The following is a 20267-nucleotide window of genomic DNA, read 5'->3' as shown; positions in this document are numbered from 1 at the left end:
ATAACTCTTCTATAGTATTGTGCAATAACCCTTCTTTTTAGTTGTTCTGTTGGTTGTGTTGATGCATATATATATATATTGATAAAATTATATTTGTGTTGGCTGGTTCATAAAATGGGTGCTATTTGTCATGTGCTTGCAAGAAGAGGAGAAGAAAATACATAAACAGAGGAGAACAAGTGAGGGTAAAATTGATTTTTAAAAAAGATTAATGGTTGACATCAACAAAACTAGTAGTTTATTTAACGGTCAACTGGTGTGTTTGATTGGGGAATAAGAGGGGGATTATTTACTGTGCGGATTGTAATCCGTATAGTAAATCCAATTCGATATTTGTTTTTTTTTTTAGTCCGTCGGACATGGAGTTCAGCCGGACTCCTTATCCTCCATATGGGGGATTATATTATCCTAGGGGGGTTGTGGGATAATTTTGAGGGGATTATTTACTGTTGGGATTAGGTGGTGAAATGACCATTTTGACCATCTACTATTTAATTATGTATTATATTTAGTAAAATTCAATAAAATTTAAATGTCTCAATTTAAAAATAAAATAATTTTATTTAACTTTTTATTGATGTTTTATTTATTTATTTTTAAATAATTTTTTATAGATATTTTATTGATGTCTTATTTTAAAATTTTGTTTATATTTTATTTAATTTCATTATTTAAATGTTAATAGATGTTTTATTTAATTTCATTGTTTAATTATTATTATTTTTAAAAACAAATTTATTTAAAATTTTAATTAAAAAAATATTATAAATTTTTATTGATATTTTATTTATTTATTTATTTATTTTAAAAAAATAAATTTATTTAATTGTGTAAAAAATAAAATAAAATAAAATTTTATTTAATCTAGCTAAAAATAATTAAAATATTAAAGATATGTTTAATATTGCTATTACTTAGTAAACAATTGAAAAATGGTAAAATAGTCTTGTATTCATTTATCCTATCTAATCCGTCCAACCAAACGTTAGATTCACTAAAAATAGTCATTTCCAGACATCTAGTCCCATGAAAAAACTAACACAGGATATATATCCAATCCAACTAAATAGTCCGGGAGATTCACAGTCCTAGGACTCAAGTCCGATAGATTCTAATCCCCCTTATCCAGTCCGTCCAATCAAACACACCCTAATAGAAGAGGCTATTTGTAATGTGACTTCAAATCATGAGAAGGGGGTTATAATTTTTAAAAGGTAGAAAGAGTATCTATATTAAATTAAATCTCAAGGAGTGTCAATATAATTTATTCTTATTAAAATTAATATTATTTTTTTATAATACACATATTATATCATTAAATATTTTAAAAAATAAAATAAAACGTACATTACAAGAGTCAATAACTAGTTTAAAAATAAATTTCGCCACAGAAAACAAAACAATAAACAACAAAATGCATCATTAAGTCCAAAATTAGGGGATCTGCCTTCTCTCTTGCATTTTTCTCTCTAGCACCTCTTGCACTCTTCATACAATTAAAACACTGGACAATTAGAAATTTAAAAAGAAGAGAGATGTCACGTTTTGTGTATGTTGATCGATCATCTGAATAACTAATATGATATTTATCTAATTGTCACCTTTATTGACCACAACTATCACCTAATCTTATCACATTTGTCACCTTTATAAATTGCGACTATCACTTTATTGCTGATTGATGGGTCCAACAACTGGACAAAGGATTGGCAAGAAAATGCACGATGACGACTGGATTGGATAGTACTGGAGAGGAGGCGAATCAAATTTAGGGCAGAGTACTTTTGTTTATTTGCCACCGAAGTACGTGTCATCGATTCGATAGACGTATAGATAGATATTATATATAGATTTAGATATAGCACATCAGGCTCGCTCTCTCCCTCCCTCTCTCCCCGGCGAATTCTCTTATCTCTCTCCTCCCCCCCTCTCTCTCTCTAGGTAAGCTCACTCTGCTCCTTTCAGGTCCTCTTCTCTCATCGATTTTTCGATTCACTGCTCACTTCACATGAATCTAGGGTTTTGAGGTTCAAGGATGGATCTTTTTCTTGAGCTTTTCTAGTTCGTTTTTGAATTTGTTCGGTAGATTGCATTAGATTTGGGGTATAGATTGGATTTTCGTGGTTTAGCTGATGTTTTAATTTTCAGTTTTGAGAACAAAAGGAAAACACAGCTTTGATTTTTGGTTTGATTGCTATTTATATTTAGTGCACTCTCATCTTTTGAAAGAACTCGTCGTTGTTGTTTTCAGTAAAAGAAAAATCTTCTGCTTTGTTTCTATTCCATCCCTTTGTTTTTTTGAGGATGTCTTTTAGATTTGATGTCGTTGGTATGCTATGATCATCATCATATTTTTTGGGTTAATTTCAGGGTATTTTAAAGATGACTGAGCCTTCCAAAGTCATTCATGTGCGCAATGTAGGGCATGAAATTGCTGAGGTACCTTCTTTCCCTCTATGTATGTGTGTGTGTTGTAAATATGTAAGTAGACAGTGTTTTAAGCTTTTGTATTTACCGATAATGACTTTTGATTCTTCTTTTACGTTATGCTCCTGAATTGTGCTCTCCCTAAATGACTAAGCCCTGTGAAAGTTTTCCTTTTTGGTTCTGCTAGTCTGAGAAAAAGAAACATGAGTATATCCTCCTCTGCATCTTGGCCTTACTTGTTTAAGTCTTTTTGTTTGAGCTTAGAAACACATTCGTCTCCTGTCAAACTTATTCTGAAAAAAACCTGCAAGAAGGTGGAAGCATCTTACAGGAACCACAATCAAATCGTAAAATCCTTGCGCTCAGTTTGGATGACAGGAATCTTGAGGGGAACGAGAATGTAATTCGGGTCCTCATGATTCCACTTTTTTGGAACGGATGGGAATGGGGAAATGATTCTTGATTACCTACTCAAGCTGGATTCACATTCCCAAATTATGATCCCCACTCTCCAACGGTAATCTTACATTCCTGGAATAATGAGCACTATTTGAGTGTTGAAAAAGAAGAAGAAGAAAAAAGTAGGCGGACCTACGATATTTAAATTTTTATCAATTTTCAATAGAGAATTCCTACTTATGCCAAACACTTGAAAAATATAGACACATTAATATAGCAATGAGATTTCTGGTAATCAGATTCCCATTCCTTCTCTTTGATTCCCTTCACCCAAAGATAGCCTTTGGGGTGTGTTAAGTTGATAGGAATGGGACTTCAAGAATGTGTGAAGGATGCTTTATTACCATTTTGAAATTTGGTTACAGAAAAAATATATTTACTTACATACTGGTTTTTCTAAAGGCGGGGATCACAGGCCTTACTTATTCAGGTCCAGTAGCTGTCCTCAGTGGGGCTTGGGTGTGAGTGAAAAGAGGCTCAGGGGTGGTTTGGGATGTTCACTTTTTGACTTTTTATAAAATAATGTGTGGAAAAGTAGAGAAAGTGAGTAGAAAAGTAGAGAGAAGATGTTTATTGATATGATTCAAATAAGTGTATGTATGCAAAAAAGTGCACTTTTTTAGTACATGCCAAACACCTACTCGGTCAAGAAAAAATCATATATTGAAATCTTGGTCATTATACCAAATTGTTCTTCCAATGAAGTGGTGTAATATTTGCCTCTCCTTAGTTCCAATCAAGTTTCTCAAGAAGTGAGCGAGCGTGTTGAGGTGGGGGACTTTAGATAGCACATTATAGTATTGACTCGAATGCTATTTGCCGTCTCCACAACTTCCCCTTTTTGGGCTGCTCCTCAACTCAAGGCTTCGAGTGCTGATCTTTGCTTAGGCAGGCTCAAAGGCTCTACTTTGTTAGGTTGGGTCATTTTTCATTCCTATTACAAGGGAGACCTCTGTTTGTATACTGACCTGCCAGTTAGTTCAATTTCTTGGGTGAAGCAGATCACTGGGGGCATAGGCTTGCCAGCTTGAGCTTAATGAATGGTTAACCTCACTCTCGACTTTAAGCAAGAAAATAGATATAGAGACATTCACACTTTGGAGATTAGTATGATGGAATTGTGATACATAATCAATCCTATTTGTTTTGTCAACTACTAAAATGAAAAAATCCTGTCAGATATTTATAATTTTCCTTTGAATTACTCATCTTGTAAATTTCATTTTGCACTGGAAATTATTCTAGGAGAAGTTTGAACCCGTTTAGTTCAGATATTGATTGGTCTTGGTTTACGCATTGCTGGTTCCTAGAGGAGTTAATATCCGCCTTTGTCACTTACCCTGCATGTATCATCTAAGACGCTTTCTCATTCCTCCCAGACCTTATTGATTAAGGGGAGAGAGGAGAATTGGAGGAGAGCGAGAGAAGGGGAAAGTAGGTCCGCTGTATTGAATTCTTTAACCATTTGAAGCAAGAAAGGAAACTCTAAGGCTGATTCACTTCCTCTCCTATCATGAATCGTGTAGGGTAAGCTTGCTTTTGTTTCCTGAAGATTACTTTCGATAAGTGAACCTTATGCACTACTGCCTTATTTTGACACAAGAGGAGAAGACCCCTCGCTTGGTGGAGGGGATGCATTCTAGTTGCAGTTGCTGCAGCATGGTACACACAACATGGGTTCAGGAGTCAGACCTTTGCCTCAGTGCATGTATGTGTAATTTTAATGGATGGAATATTTGTTATGTCATCAAAGGTGAATGCAGAACAGTAAATAAAAAAAATTGAATTAAGAACTGAACATGTCTACTGAAAACAAAAATAAGAAAACTAGAATTCCAAATTTGTAGAAGTAATTTTTTCTTGTCACAGGTAAGAAAGAAGTAATGAGTATGAAAAGGAACTCAACACAAGAAAATTAATTAATGTGAATATTGCTAGGTTTATTGTGTAAAGTCTGTAGACATCCATAATCGTAACAAAATTGTCTTGCAGTGAAAATGCGATAAATTGTCTAGACTTCAAAAAAAGGGATCTCATAAGAAAGAATGAGAAATACTTGCGTAGGTTGAGGCATTTATTGATTCCAAATAAACATGAAAGATTGCTAAAAAAAAATAGAAAATTCTTCTCATATGGTGATTAGCTTGCGATAAATTGTATAGACTTCAAAAAAAGGGATCTCATAAGAAAGAATGAGAAATACTTGTGTAGGTTGAGGCATTTATTGATTCCAAATAAACATGAATGATTGCTAAAAAAAATAGAAAGTTCTGATCATATGGTGATTAGCTGGTGTACTATTTTTTTGATGCTTTTCCGGCAGGAGATTGTGTTTTACATTGTGCTAGATCCTAGCTATATTTGTTTGTGTGTGTATGTGCATTTCTTTAATATGTTTGTACTATTTTTTGATGCTTTTCCAGCAGGAGATTGTGTTTTACAGTGTGTTAGATCATATTTGTTTGTGTGTGTGTGCATTTCTTTAATATGTATACATCTACTGACACAGTTTACGATGTTTTACTAGAATGACTTGCTTCAGCTATTCCAGCCATTTGGGGTCATCACCAAGCTCGTGATGCTTCGTGCCAAAAATCAGGTCTTTTTTGTTTTTATTATTATTGGTAGAGAGATCTTTATATGTTTGAAACTAATGCTAAAAACAAGAACTTAGATGTAGTGTATACTTTCATGCATGCAGGCACTCCTCCAAATGCAAGATGTTCCTTCAGCTGTCAATGCATTGCAATTCTACACAGGTGTTCAGCCAAGCATAAGGTATCATGATGTAATAAACATTTATTTATTTTTTGTTCTGGATCTGCAGTAACTATATTCCACCTTTTTGTGAATATTTCTAAATAGCTGTTGAAGCAACAAATTATTATTATTATTTTTTGGTTTTGCTTGATCAAATTTTTTATTGTGACATCTAGGGGCAGAAATGTTTATGTACAATTCTCATCACATCAAGAGCTAACAACTGTGGAGCAGAATACTCAAGGCCGGGGTGATGAGGTTAGTACTTTGTACTTAGCGGTGTGAGATCAACAATTGTTGGTAAAATGGTGGTTTGAAAGCAGTTCTTTTTTTTTTTGGAAAGCTTATTTTTGACGGTTAGCAATGCTGATTTTTACATTAATAATGGCATTTTATGTGTTAGGCCAAGTTTGGCAAGTCCAGAACAAGTCAAAAAGCCAAAAAGTTACTCAAAAAGTTAAAAAGTTAACACTATTCACCAAAAGTCAACAATTACGGCTGCAGAACTCCCAATTCTAATTTTCTCTTACAAACCAATTTTTATAATTTTTTATTACACATTTTTCCATAAAAAGTCAAAAAGTTAATCCAAACATCTATATTTTCTTCCTCAATTTTTTAGTTCAAAAAGACAAAAAGTGCACTTATTTAGGACACTCCAAACAACCCCTTAGTATTGCCTTCAAGAATTTTCCGTTTAAGTACTTGGGCCTCCCGTTGGGGGATGACAACCCTATAGTAGTCTTTTTGAGCTCCAGTGTTAGAAAGATGGGAACGAGGTTGGAAGGTTAGAAGAGAAAATTGTTCTCTGGAGGAAGTAGGTTCACTTCGGTGCAGTCTGTGTTGTGTATTATTTGTATATCTATTACTTGTCTTTGTTTAAGATTCCAGTTGTGGATGCAAATAAAATTGAGAAATGACAAGGGACTTTCTTTCGGAAGGACGGAGTGAGTGAAAAAAAGACCATTTGGCAAAGTGGGAGGCACTTTTCTCTCCCCAAAGAGAAAGGGGGCCTTGCCATTGGAAACATTGTGGTAATGAACATTGCTCTACTAAGAAAGCTGTTATGGAATTTTCCCTCGTAGTTCTGAACCTTGCAGTCCCCAAATCATTGAAGGCTTTTATAGTTTATTAACTCAATAAAAATTTTGAGAATAGTGTAAGAGAAAAAGGAGTCAATGTTAAAGAGAAATTTATTAGGGTATGACATGATGTAGGCGAATAGTAGAAAAATTATTACAACCCATCTTTTTCTTCATTTTCTAGATTGAGTTGGAATTTAAGATTACCAGGGGCTGTACGGGATAGATTCATGCTTTGTTCATGAAATTGATTCCAATTCAATAAAGCTTTTTTGGATAAATGGTTGCGGAGATATGTCGAAGAGAAAGACCCATAATGGAGAAGAGTGAGTGATTATAAGTTTGGAGTGAATTAGAGGGGGTGGACATTGGGAAGTTTGACTATCATATGAGGTGGATTTGTGGATAGACATTAGGAAGAGTTGGTCAAATATTGTACAACATGTGAGGTTGTAGAAACTAAGGTGGTGTTGTTTGTTTGGATGACTACTTTACAGGTTATACTCTATCCAACCCTCATCTTTTTCTTCATGTATTGTAGAGAAAAGGAGACAATATATCATTTATTGATTTATTGCAATCTTGCCAAGGAGTTAAGGAGTCGTCTTATGGCTGTTCTTGATATTCATTTCGTGATGTTGTTAGCTTTCTTTTGTAAGTTATTGGCCCTGTTTGATAGGGTTTATTTCCAGCTTATTTCAGCTTTTAGCTTAATTTAAGCTATTTTGATGTGTTTGGTTCAGCTTAACAATACACCTTATAGCTTTTTGTAAGTCAAAAATCAACTTATTCTTTGAGTGGGAGAGGAGAAGATTAATTTATAAGTAAAAAATCAGTTTATGTTCACAGTTATAAGTTATAAGCTATTAGGCTATAAGTTATAATCACTCTCCCACTGCTCTACCAAACGGGGCCATTGGAGTGTTGGGAAGGTGGATGCAGGATGAAGAGGAAGAAGAAAACATGGATGGTGGCACCTTTGTGTATCATGTGGTTCTTGTGGAGAGTAAGGAACACACTTAATTTTGAAGCAATGGAGTTATGGGTGCAAAAGCTCAAGCATTGTTATTGCATAATCTTTGGTGTCATATTTTTCATGAATCCTCTTTTGCTCTTGTAGATTTTATTGGAGAGCTTTTTGTGTTGAACTTTTATAGATTCTGTACAATTTTTTACTAAGGTTATGCCCCACCCCTTTTGGTGTACTCTTTATATGATGTACTTGGCAAAAAATAAAAAATAAAAAAAAATACAACCATCAACTAACATCTGTGAAGCATCGGCACTTCCAAATAGGTGCCGTAGTCGTGTCGGACACATATGAGACATAAAACGGTAGGGATACATGTCTGACATGCCACGTGGTGTCATTTTTTTAATAAATATTTTTTCACCGGACATGGTGGGGACTCGCTTTGGGACACTATGGACTCTAAATTTAATTTTCCCAAGCTACTTTCGGAGGTCATATTATAATAGTTGGAAACATGAGGGTTGGATTTAAAAAAATATATATATAACTCATATCAAACCAACACAAATCTAACCATAATTATGAAGTTGAGAGAGACTGGCTTCTAACAATCCCTAAAGGTTAGAGCCCTAACACAATACATTCATCTAGGCTCTGGGTAATTTTAAATTTAAATTTATTTATTTATTTATTTTTTGTGTGTGTGTGTGTTAAATTAGTGTTAGTTTTTACTAATTTTGATTGTTTATGGATGTAATATTTATATACATAGCAAGTAAAAAAAAAAATATAAAAATTATATTTTGCCATATCCCCATGTGCATGTGTCCTGATTCTTTTGAAATCCCCTTGTCCATACTAACAACCTTTTGCATCATTTGGTTGGACTGAAATTATTTTCATTCAATATACTTTACTATCTGGTTATGCCTGTATATTTCTGTTAATTTAAATTTCATGCTCTGAAAATGGATATGAGAGAGAGAGAGAGAGAGAGAGAGAGAGAGAGAGAGAGAGAGATAGATAAGTGGTGAGGGAAAATGAATAAATGAGATAAGGGAGATATGTGACGAGACAACAAGAAGAGACGAGAAAAATATTTGGGAGAGAGAAATATGAGAGGAGAATAAAAGAGACAGAGATATTGATAGAGGAAGTTAGACAAAACTGAAGAGTGCACTTTGCCTCTTTCAATTTTTCTTGAATCTTTTATTCATCTTTGAGGCTTAGGACTGTTTCAGCCATGATTGTTTTTTTATTTGAATAAGTAAACCACAAAAACTTACTTATATACCTTGTAAACCTATCCTACCATCATGGTAAATTAGTACGATTCAAATTTGATTATTAGGACCATTCTTTATTCAAATGAATAATATCATAACAGGATAATATATAATCTTGTAGTGTCAATGTGGCACCAAATGATGTAAATAGTCATCATCTTATCATGTGTCCTGCATCAAATCCGGTGCATATGCATCATCAATAATGAGATGGCTGTCAACACCACTATCCCATCACAAAACAATGTGGTTCTTATAAGTTACCTGCTTCTTATGTATCTGTCACTGTGATGTCAAATCTTTTCCCGGCTCCATGTGTATTGGGTGACATTTCTTAACAACTTGAGATATGTTTCTTTGGAAATTATGTGCTAAACTAATTTATTATATTGATGGACCCACATACACAGAGCTCGTAGAAGTTCAACAATACATTTATTTAATTGTAAGCATTGGTAGTTGTTTTCTCCAAATGCTCTCATATGGTCCAGCAGAATTCTAAAATATAGAGTTCAGGAAGAATGGGCAGATCTAGATTTGGGCTGCAATATTAGATGGTAGGTATGCATATATTTTGATGATAATAATTTAGTGGTGTCACATGTGGCTAACCATAAAAGCAGATTACCAATTGACTACTAAATAAATTTCTTTCTTGTTCTCTCCCATATATATCTGTATAAAGTTTTCTTTTTCTTTTTCTGTTTGTCTATATTTTGTTTTAGTGGTTTCTATTTGTTTGTGGGAAATTACTTTTTTATTATATCAGTAGTTCTTTCTCCTTTTCTCCATCTATTCTTCTCTATTCATTCTCTTCTCTCTTTCTCTCTCTCCTGTCTCTATGCTGGTCTGCTGTCGCGCACATTTTGGATACACAGCCTAATCGAATTCTCTTAGTTACAATTCATCACATGCTATATCCTATAACCGTGGAAGTTCTGCATCAAGTGTTTTCTCCTCATGGATTTGTGGAGAAGATCGTCACATTTCAGAAGTCAGCTGGTCAGATTCTTCAAGTTTTCTTTCTCTCTCTTCTCTCTTTTTGCTTAATTTCAATTCTTTTTTAACAACCTATGAGGGTATGAGATATGACATTTATTTCTGTCAGGAAACTTCACTAATATTTGCATGTGCAATGGCTCTAGTTCGTTACCTTTGAATACTTTTTTGGGCTAAAATTATGAGAGTATTTCATTGTATATCATATGTACCTTAAAATAATTCAAGATGCCATCCATCCCCCAAAATGTTTCATAAACCGTTTATATTTTATTTGTCAGCTATTTTTATCCTTTTATGTGCAAATTGTGTAGGTTTTCAAGCCCTTATACAGTATCAATTACGCCAAAGTGCTGTCTTGGCAAGAAACTCTCTTCAGGTCTGTAGTACATACTGTATTCTGCAAGTTTATTCGAAGTGGACAGATTGTTTTAGCTCTGTTTGCTGGTTCAGCTTCTTCGCAAAAGTTTTTGACTCTAGGAACTGCTTTGTAGGGGCGCAATATTTATGATGGTTGCTGTCAGCTGGACATTCAGTTTTCGAAGTAGGCTTCAAACCTTCAAAACTTATTTTTTATTTCTTGGGGGCATGTGCATATGCATAATTGCTTGGGTTTTCCTCCTTTTCTATATGTTATGGTGGATATTGTATTTATCATTCACTTTTATTATTCAGCCTCGATGAGTTACAAGTGAACTACAATAATGAACGTTCAAGGTGTGTTATTAGCTGCATGATTTTTCAGTTTTCTTTTACTTAGGCCCCATTTGTTTACTGTATATAAGTGGTAGATATGAGGGTGGGACCGGATATAATATGAGGTGGGTCCCACATATTTTATTGTCTCCCTATATCCCTTGTTTGGTTGCTCCGGATATAGGGAGTCTGGATAGTATATGATGCAAAATGGGGGGATATGCAATACCAACACCCCATGGTATTGTATATCTCCCACCATCGGATATAGGGAATCTTTCATCCAAATGTCAAAAATAATTACTCTCCATTATCCCATCCTACATCTTATCTTAATCAAACATAATATAAGTGACCCCACAATATATATAATCCAGCTCATATCCTACAACATGTTATATCCCATCATTATCCTTAGGTATTACATATCCTCCTCAAACCCTTATATCCAATCCGAACAATCAAACGGGGCCTTAAGGTTTTTCTTTTGAATTCATTTATTCTAATTGCATTATTGTAATAATGATGTTGATTTTGTTTAGGGATTTTACAAACCCATCTCTGCCTTCAGAACAGAAGGGAAGATCCTCACAAGTAAGTGCCTATGTTTTTGGTTTTTTTTTAATGAATCATGGATGATGTAGTATGTCTTATACTCTACTTTGACCTCGGATATTAAAATTTATGTTTACTGCATGGAGGACCAGCCTGGGTATGGAGATGCAGGAAGCATGTTTCCTGGAGCCAGGGCAGGTACTTAATTTGGCAGTTGAACAATTATCTGCTGCCTCTATTTAAATATTTCTTTGTGATGTTTAACCACATTCTAATCTGTATATTTCCTTCTGTGTTTCAGTTGGATTTCAGCAGGTGGGTACTGATTGCTCTCATGTTGTTGGCCCCTTCTGTGAAGTTTGGGAAATTTGTTTTCTTTTTGCATCTTTCGGGGATTATTTGGACATCTACAGGCTGACTTCTCTTCTTTGTTACAAACCCTGCATTTCAAAGAGTTGCATCATACAGCATTTGTTATGATTGCCTAGTTTGGGATAACTATTTCACACTTCCGACGTTAATCTCCTGCCTGCATTTAGCTCTATTTGATGGTATTCATTGTCAAATTGCAGCAAGGAGTTTGATTAAAAAATAAATAAAAATGGGTGGACTGGGATATTTTACTAGGAGATTTTTAGTGCACGAGGCTTGTTGGATGGTGGCACTGATTTGGGTTTTCTTCATCTTCTTCCATTTCCCTCCAACCCCCCCCCCCCCCCCCCCCCCCTTCCCTTTTCTGCTTGGGATGTTCTATTTTTGTCTTAATCAATCATAATTAACTTCAAATAATCGTTAGCTTTTATCTTGTTCATTGGATGTGTCATGTAACTTGATTTTATTTTGTTCCTCATGTAGATGGGCAATTCTGCTGCTGCCATTGCAGCTGCTTTTGGAGGAGGCTTGCCTCCTGGAATAAGCGGGACAAATGACAGGTGCACTGTTCTTGTATCTAACCTAAATCCTGATGTAAGCTCTCTCTCTCTCTCTCCACAAACTTCTCCTTTTCCTTTTCTTTTTGCATTCAATGGGCGCAGCCAATTCTCTGATCTCAATGGTTTGGTTCTGCCCCACCGTTAATGTTGGTAACATATTAATTATTTTATTTAATCTTTTGTAATTTTCATTTCAGAGCATAGACGAGGATAAACTTTTCAATCTGTTCTCCATTTATGGAAACATTGTAAGAATTAAACTTCTCCGCAATAAACCAGATCATGCGCTAGTTCAGATGGGTGATGGCTTCCAGGCTGAATTAGCAGTACACTTCTTGAAGGTTGGCTCCTCTTAACATTCATTTAATTTTTTTTTTTTCAGTTTCCCTCCTAGTTTATAGTTGCAGTCATGATGCTTGATTTTGTGGGATATAATTCAGTTTTGTAACTAGACTGTGATGGCATGTTAGAATTTGGCTTGTGTTATTGACTAGCTCAGGCTTGTTTCATTATGTTGGTTTGTGTTTGAACACACTAGACTTGAAGGTGTTATTTCTTGATCAAACAATATTCTTTAAGATCTAAGTGTGCTTGATTGCTTATTTACTGTGATAGGCTTTATTGAGCGGAGTTGACCTGTTATTCGATAATTTGAACTTGAAATACTTTTGTGGAACTTTCCTTTTCATTGGACGGTAATAAAATTAATCTAAATTCTTTCATAGGGAGCCATGCTGTTTGGAAAACGATTGGAGGTAAACTTTTCAAAGCATCCAAACATTACAACTGGTGTGGATACACATGAGTACTCGAACTCAAATCTCAATCGCTTCAACCGCAATGCCGCAAAGAATTATCGTTACTGCTGCTCCCCAACCAAAATGATCCACCTGTCCACCCTCCCCCAAGATGTCACCGAGGAGGAGATTGTGGCCCACCTAGAAGAGCATGGCACCATTGTCAATACCAAGCTCTTTGAGATGAATGGTAAAAAGCAGGCCCTTGTCCTATTCGAAAATGAAGAGCAGGCCACTGAAGCCCTTGTGTGCAAACATGCCAGCTCACTTGACGGTTCAATGATCCGGATCTCCTTTTCCCAATTGCAGACCATTTAGGACGGACCCTCGTATCAGAAAAAAAAGGGAAGTAACGAGTAACAAGTGGGGAAAAAGGGAATTTTATTTATGTTCCAGTTGTGATCGTTTTTAATATTGCATTTTCTTGTAACCTGGTTTTATTGCTTTTGTATTGGTGGAATGCTCTTTGGTTTTGTACTTAATCTTGGACTCTTCTCGTCTTTATGTGCTTTGTACCATTCAGTCCCAAGTTTGCTTTTGATGTCTAAGGGAATCTGTTGTTTGCAGATACGGTAGATTTTTAGAGGTGGAGGGGGGAGAGGGAGTATTTTCTTGTCATTGAGAGATCCAATGCAGTGTCATTGTTGTATGTATGTTGTAGTGTCGGTTAAATTACATGTATTCTCTTCGTAAATCCAACATTAGCTTGTTCAATCAATGAATTTGTGAAGTATTCACAGTTCTTTGCTTGTTATATCTCAACCTTTTGTTCTCCTAGTTTCTCTTTTTCTTCACTCTATTCTTCCCTCCCTCCCTCTTTGTCCTGGTTACCTGTGGATGGGTTATGACTCTCTCTCTCTCTCTCTCTCTCTGTGATACACATGTTTGTGTGCTGTGTGGACCATTTTTGCTAGGTTATAGATGGGTCACTGATGTTTACTTGCCCTTCTGCAGTGCAGCCCCTTCTAAATTTTGCTTTAGCTTGTGGTCTGGGCTGGGCATCCAGGACTGAACCTGGGTTGTGAGTGGGCTTGTTGAGTTTTGAACAAAGAATTGCATTGCGTGGCCCTGTGCCAGAGCTATGGATGTATATATATGTTTGCTAAATGTAGTGTTTGTTTTTGTCAGTTGGTCGGTTTGGTGTTTAGGCAGGTGGTGAAGTTCAACTTTAGGTGGAGGTTCGTGTTAATATTAGGTGGTGATGTGTTCAACGTTATTATACTTTTCTTATGCATAAATTATCTTGTAGGTTTAGGCCTGACGTATATTTTACGTGGTCTGTTCTTGCAAGTGTATGGGGTTGGGTAATTAGTTTTTTTTTCTTTTTTGTTTTTTTTGACTTTTTCTCTTACATTTTAGACAAATTGATTGTGTATCTCCTTGTTATAGGATCGGCACACACCCACCTAGTATGTTGGAATCCTCCATCCATATTTCTTTTGCTTCCTTCTCTCTCTACTAGCCCCATTTCTCCTCTTGCTTCTTCTATAATACCCAATAAACGACTCCATGATGCTGTTCATTTCTTCAATTGCATGCTCTAAATGCAACATTTCCCTCCCATTTCTCACTTCAACAAAGCTTTATGTTGTGTTTGGTTGGGGGATTTAAGGAGGGATTTGGAAAGGAAAAAGGAAAAAGTGTATGAAACTAGGTGAAATATAGGTATGATCATTATGGCTTCACTGTTTCTCTTATTATTGGCAAGTTGCATTTTTTAGGGGTCGATCTCTTCACTTTCAATTGTTACTCTGCCTTAATCGAGTCCATTTCACGTTCTCTTTTTGGTTCCCTCTTTAAATGTAGTTTTATGCCTAAGGCAATTACCTTACCTTCACAACTCTCGTCAATGGACTTATTTTGGGAGATAATACTCCTGAAGTTGTGGAATTATTTAGGAAATTAATGAGAATGAGAGAAATTGAACCCAACGTGACTATGCATGGAACTGTTGTTAATGGGCTCTCAGAACGGGGAACGCTAGCAGGGCAACTACTCTACTTCGGATAATGGGAATGGGAAGTTGTAAATATGATATCGTAGTGTATACCATGATTATTGATAATCTTTGCAAGGATAGAATGGTGGACGATGTTCTCAAACTCTTTTCTAAGATGAAAGAACAAAGCATTTGTCAAAATGTTGTCACTTATACATCTTTGATTCATGGCCTATGTAATTTTAGTTACCCCAAAAAAGGCCTATGTAATTTTGGCCGATGGAAGGAGGTTATCGGAATGTTTAGAGAAATGCATTTTGCACTACTTTTACTTGTTCTTCATTATAGCAAATCCAGGCCACACCAGCACTACAATCGTGAGCTTTCCAAGATCCATTGATTACAACAGTCCAAACTTACAAATCATCAGTATTTGTTAGAGAATTCTTTAGAACACAAATATTGCGGTCCTCGTGATCCTAGTCATTTGTTAAATATTTGTTAGAGAATTCTTAACAGTTGAACTCACCAATCCTCCTCTCACTGTCGATCGAGCTGCGCTGTCGATCTTTGTCACAGCTAATCTCTCATCGTCGACCTTTCGCCGCCGTCGATTCCTCCGCCGCCATGTTTGAACCTATGTTGCTAAACAAATTGCTCATGTTTGGACCTGTGTTGCCAAACAAATTATCCATGTCTGGACCTGCGTTACCGAACAATTTATACATTTTTGGACTTGAGTTACCGAACATTATAAAAATGAAAAGTTATGTGTCTGTGAACAAGTTTAACCCATCAAAGTTTTACAAACAAATATAGTATACATCAACTAGTTTAATTAACAAATAAATTTAAAGTTCGTCGCATAATCAAAACAAAAGTATGCATTAAGGTCACATCCAAATTGTTCAACATATGAATAAAAACGTTCGAATCCAAAGTGCCGAACATATGAATAATGTTTAGTTAGACATTGCCGAACCAATACCTTTAATTCGGCCCTTTGTTGACATATTTTTGGCATATATTCAGGAGTTTAATACTAAAAATAAGTGGAACCATGTTCACTATTTAATATATATATATATATATATATTTTTAAAAACTTATCATTATAAGGTTAACTCCTTCAAGCTACGAGCATCATCTAAACTTTGAACCTCCTATGAGCTTACATTGTGATGGTCTATTCATCTCATGGTATTGGAATTGTAGAAAAGCTTTTATTTATTACAATTGTCAAAAAATTGTGTACTGTCGAAGAGTTGTCGCCCGCTAGAAGCCGCTGAAAGACTAGCTGCTAGAGTGTTTTGAAGGTTTTACGGATGTGTAGGTATTAAGGGTTTTGAAGTGTGTAGATAGTGATAGAGGTGAGTGTTCTCATAAACCTTATGTTTTTTTTTTTTTTTTTTTTTTTTTTTGGGAGGGAGGGGGGGGGGGAGAGGAAACATGAGGTTTAAAATATTGCACATCTGACAATAAGTCATCAATTAAAATACATCAAAGTACAAAACAGATTCCTAAAGGGATAAAGAGACCCTCCACGCAGAGAGGATATGAATCTCCACATAGTAAGAAAAATAAACTCTATGCAAGGAGGAGAAAACCTCTACATAGAGAAGAATTATTGTGACGCCCCCAAATAATAGACATAAAATAGATATGATGATTCCTTCCAGTAAACAAATCCTACTATGATTAATCAATTCTCTCAATATGTATTTCATTCATAAGAGAGACATACAAAAGTGTTCATGTGCAATAAATATTCAATCTCCTAAAAGGATGAATCCATAACATGTGTAACAATATAAAAGTAAAAGAAATAACAACAAAGTAAATGCCCAAGGCCTACAAGTTTCAAGGCTTAAGCTTGGTTACACAAAAGGTTGTCAAACCCATACACACTAAGCTCTTGGCTTGCCATAAGATCAAAAAAGGAAGAGAGCCTCTTGCTCTCAAGACGTTCCACACCTTCAAATAGGTAGAATCACCACATCTTTTCATGTACAAATCAACTAGGGGTGAGCACAAAGCCCAATAGAGATATCTTAACAATGTATATATATTTAAGTAGTCTCATATGCATGAATGCAATGCCATGTCATGTTCAAATGTCAAAATTTTCTATTTTCTTTGGAATCACATGTAATGTTTCTTTCGAAAAGTTCATTTTCTCCATGAAATTTAAATAATAACAATGGAGTGGTAAATACGACTCAGGTAATCTCTAGACTGGTGTTTGCATGTAGACATAACAAGCACTACCAGTCCCCTACTTTTCCAGCTCCTAACTGGAAGGCATGTGGTACCTCATCCGCCTGTGTTTGCGGTTTTTCACCCTAGATACTAAAGCCCAACTTGAACAATACCAACTACACCCCCCTATTCGGACTTACCAAACGTATTCATCCCAAAACAATTCAATTCCAACAGTTGTTTTCTCAAAAAATGAATTAATTTCCAAGCCATAGTAGTAAATGAACAATATTCAAAACGATGCAAACGAGTGAAATGCAAGGTAATTACATATATGTATCTCATTTGTGCAATATTTTCATGATTCTCAACACTTATTCAAAGTGAACTTCTATTGTTCAATAGTTCTCCAAATCATGACAAAATACAAACCCATGTGACATTTATGTCATTTCATGTTCACAATCAATATTCATTTCATAGTCCAACTTATACTATTTCAAGAATATCAACATTTTTCAACAACATTTTTCCATCCCATGGATATCTCAACTACACAATCAACATAAGGAGGTTTCTATCAATTTCATGAGGAATTTAACAACAATTTCATGGATATCTCACAAAATCCACTTTTTCCCAAATTTCGTCAAAACTAGGGTTTGATCCAAAAAGGTTTTTCTTTCATTCTTCATAGAATTTCCTCACAAGGTACTTCCAAGAGTTTTACAAGTTCATAAAACATTTTTAATTTGAACATTCTCACAAGAAAGTAATTTTCTTCAACATTTTCGAAACCCACACTACAAAACCCAAACCCTACATTCAAAGCCATGGAAAAAATAGACTAGACATGCTAAAATCATATATATAACTCAAAGAATTCCATATCTCAAGATTTGGGATGAAAATGTGAGAAAGACTTTAAAATCAACGGCGTCGAAATGTGATCTCCATCGCACATAATATTGCTCTTGATAAGCTCTCCAATAATAATGAAGGCACTAGGGTCAAAAACCCAATGGATTTGGGTAGATCAAAGAAATAAATGAGGTGGGTGGTGTAATGCCCCCAAAATAATACAGTAAATATGATCCAAAGCATAACTAACAATTACATCAATCAGAGTGTAAAGTTTTCTCATTATATGAAGATGATAATACAAAAGAGTTTAACATAAATAAATGCCCTTACACATTTCTAAGTCTTGGCTTGGTTACAACAAAAGAGACTAGCTCATACAAATTTAGCTCTAGGCTATACAAAAAATATAACAAAATAAAAAGCTCTTGCTTCCCAAAAATTTCTCCAATGTTGTTGCCTTGGCGGAGGTATACCATCATTTCCTGAAAATATTTTTCCCAAATAAGGTGAGCCACAACCCAATGGGAATAATCTAACACAATATGTGAAATTTAACAAAGATATAAGTGCAATGTGCATATACAATGTTGAGGGTAAAACATTTACAATCTTATATATATATTCGTAAAAACATCAAATTCATATTCCATTTCATTTTCCATCAATTCATTTAAATACATGAGCCAATTTCATCATTTCTCAATAACCCAAATGAGACTACAACTCAAAGGTTCACCAATTTCACAATTAACACACAAACACTTTCAACTACCATTTTACGGATATTTCGTCTGCGGGATCGGCACCCATGTATAAATTTCGGGACTTTCACTCAGGACACTTTGGCCAACTTAATTATAATGGAGTCCATCCCCTTTCTTCTCCCAAACAATCATACATATGCAATATATTTAGGCACATAATCACACATAGGGAGTACATCCTCTTTCTCCTCCCAAATAATCATACATATACAATATATTCACAACGTGATCATATTCAATGATAATCAACCATGGACTAGTTTCAATTTACCTAATCTACAAGTAATTTCTACAACAATCAAAACTATCCTCTACCGATAGTCCAATATAGATATTTCTAAATAGATATGCAATCTCAAAGCAGATAATTTAATCAAAATTTCCAAGGATGTGAGGCATTTCATAGTCAATTCCACCATCAATTCCAATACTCACTCAATTCCATGTTTATAACACCAATTTCAACTATTTATAGAAAATAAGTATGATAGTCCTTTTAGGGAAAAAATCCACCTTTTCAAAATATTGACCCAAGTATCAAAATCACCCATTTTGACACAACAAGACTTCATTTTCAAACCCCATGTTCATTTGTTTCATTTCCACCAAAAATCCCTATTTTACATTTCACCCAAACCCTAGGTTTCCTCAATTTACTCCCAAATACTACCATTGTTACACAATCACAAATAACTAAGTTAAAACCCATAACAAAGTGTAAAAAATCCCTACCTCAAGAAGAGAAGACGGGCAAAGCAAAGGTGGAACTCCAAAGACGTTCAAACCCAACTTTATTCGGTTCAAAATGTAGATCTTGAGATGCCCTACTTTTTAACAAAGAGATTAGGGAGAGGAAATTAGTAGAACTAGATGAAAATGTAGAGAGAGGGAGAGAGAAGGTCTCACTTTAGGATTTTGGAGCAAATAGATCTGAAAAAGTAATGTAAAAAGTGCTTTTCGCGATCTGATATATGCGCAGTCTACTCAAGCGGGAGAGTTGATGCTCCAGTGTCAGATACAAAGTTTGGTTCCGCTTGAGCACAAAAGTGGCCCGCTTGAGCACAAAAGTGGCCCGCTTGAGCACAGAATACACACATCCAATATTTATGCAAACAACAGACAACCCGTTCGAGCGAAAGAAAGGCCGCTCGAGCGTCCACCCGCTCGAGCGTCCACCCGCTCGAGCGTAGGAAATACTGCACGAGCGTAAAAAACATCCCTACAGTACTTTTGTAGACGTGTAAAGTATTGAGAGTTTGCACATCCCACTCGAGTGCAAGAAAGGCCACTCGAGTGGAGGACCAAAATATACAGAGCCTGCTCGAGCGCAAGAATGGCTGCTCGAGCGGATGACCAAAAATCTAGACAACAAGGTTTGGGAAAAACAATCAACCAACCTGTTCCAAACACAACCACAACAACCCAAAGTCCGATTTCAAAGAGATACAAGGGAGGAAAAAGGTAAACAACAATATGAGAGCATTAAACCCGAGTCCAGAATACCACAAGAGTGGGGTCAAAACTGGGATCGCTAT

General features: G+C 35.4%; 1 protein-coding gene across 9 annotated transcripts; it reads left to right on the top strand.

The window, feature by feature from the left end:
* Positions 1–1497: 1497 nt before the first annotated feature.
* Positions 1498–13720, top strand: LOC114301048 (polypyrimidine tract-binding protein homolog 3). 9 transcript variants are annotated; one of them, XM_082874424.1, is made up of 16 exons: positions 1670–1941; positions 2371–2439; positions 4413–4594; positions 5414–5485; positions 5588–5664; positions 5823–5904; positions 9866–9989; positions 10301–10365; positions 10481–10530; positions 10662–10703; positions 11225–11276; positions 11390–11435; positions 11539–11552; positions 12093–12203; positions 12367–12510; positions 12895–13720. In XM_082874424.1, the coding sequence occupies exons 4-16, from the start codon at positions 5465–5467 to the stop codon at positions 13282–13284; spliced, it is 1218 nt and encodes a 405-aa protein (XP_082730550.1). In that variant the 5' UTR covers positions 1670–1941; positions 2371–2439; positions 4413–4594; positions 5414–5464; the 3' UTR covers positions 13285–13720. The 9 variants fall into 9 exon arrangements, with proteins under 9 accessions (XP_028101749.1, XP_082730547.1, XP_028101748.1 ...); XM_082874422.1 differs by having other exon boundaries at positions 11384–11435; XM_082874425.1 differs by having other exon boundaries at positions 1875–1941; positions 2371–4320.
* The last annotated feature ends 6547 nt before the right edge of the window (positions 13721–20267 follow it).

This window comes from Camellia sinensis, chromosome 6 (assembly GCF_055761805.1).
Source record: "Camellia sinensis isolate YWXY chromosome 6, ASM5576180v1, whole genome shotgun sequence".
NCBI lineage: Eukaryota > Viridiplantae > Streptophyta > Magnoliopsida > Ericales > Theaceae > Camellia > Camellia sinensis.
The sequence above is the reverse complement of the archived record's forward strand: the minus strand, read 5'-3'. Positions and strand labels throughout refer to the sequence as shown.

Coding starts and splice junctions, on each gene's coding strand:
- LOC114301048 (XM_028245947.2), top strand. CDS start 2,383: ATGACTGAGCCTTCCAAAGTCATTCATGTGCGCAATGTAGGGCATGAA. Junction 5,665..5,822: donor GGTGTTCAGCCAAGCATAAG/GTATCATGATGT, acceptor TGTGACATCTAG/GGGCAGAAATGTTTATGTAC. Junction 5,905..9,865: donor CTCAAGGCCGGGGTGATGAG/GTTAGTACTTTG, acceptor TTGGATACACAG/CCTAATCGAATTCTCTTAGT.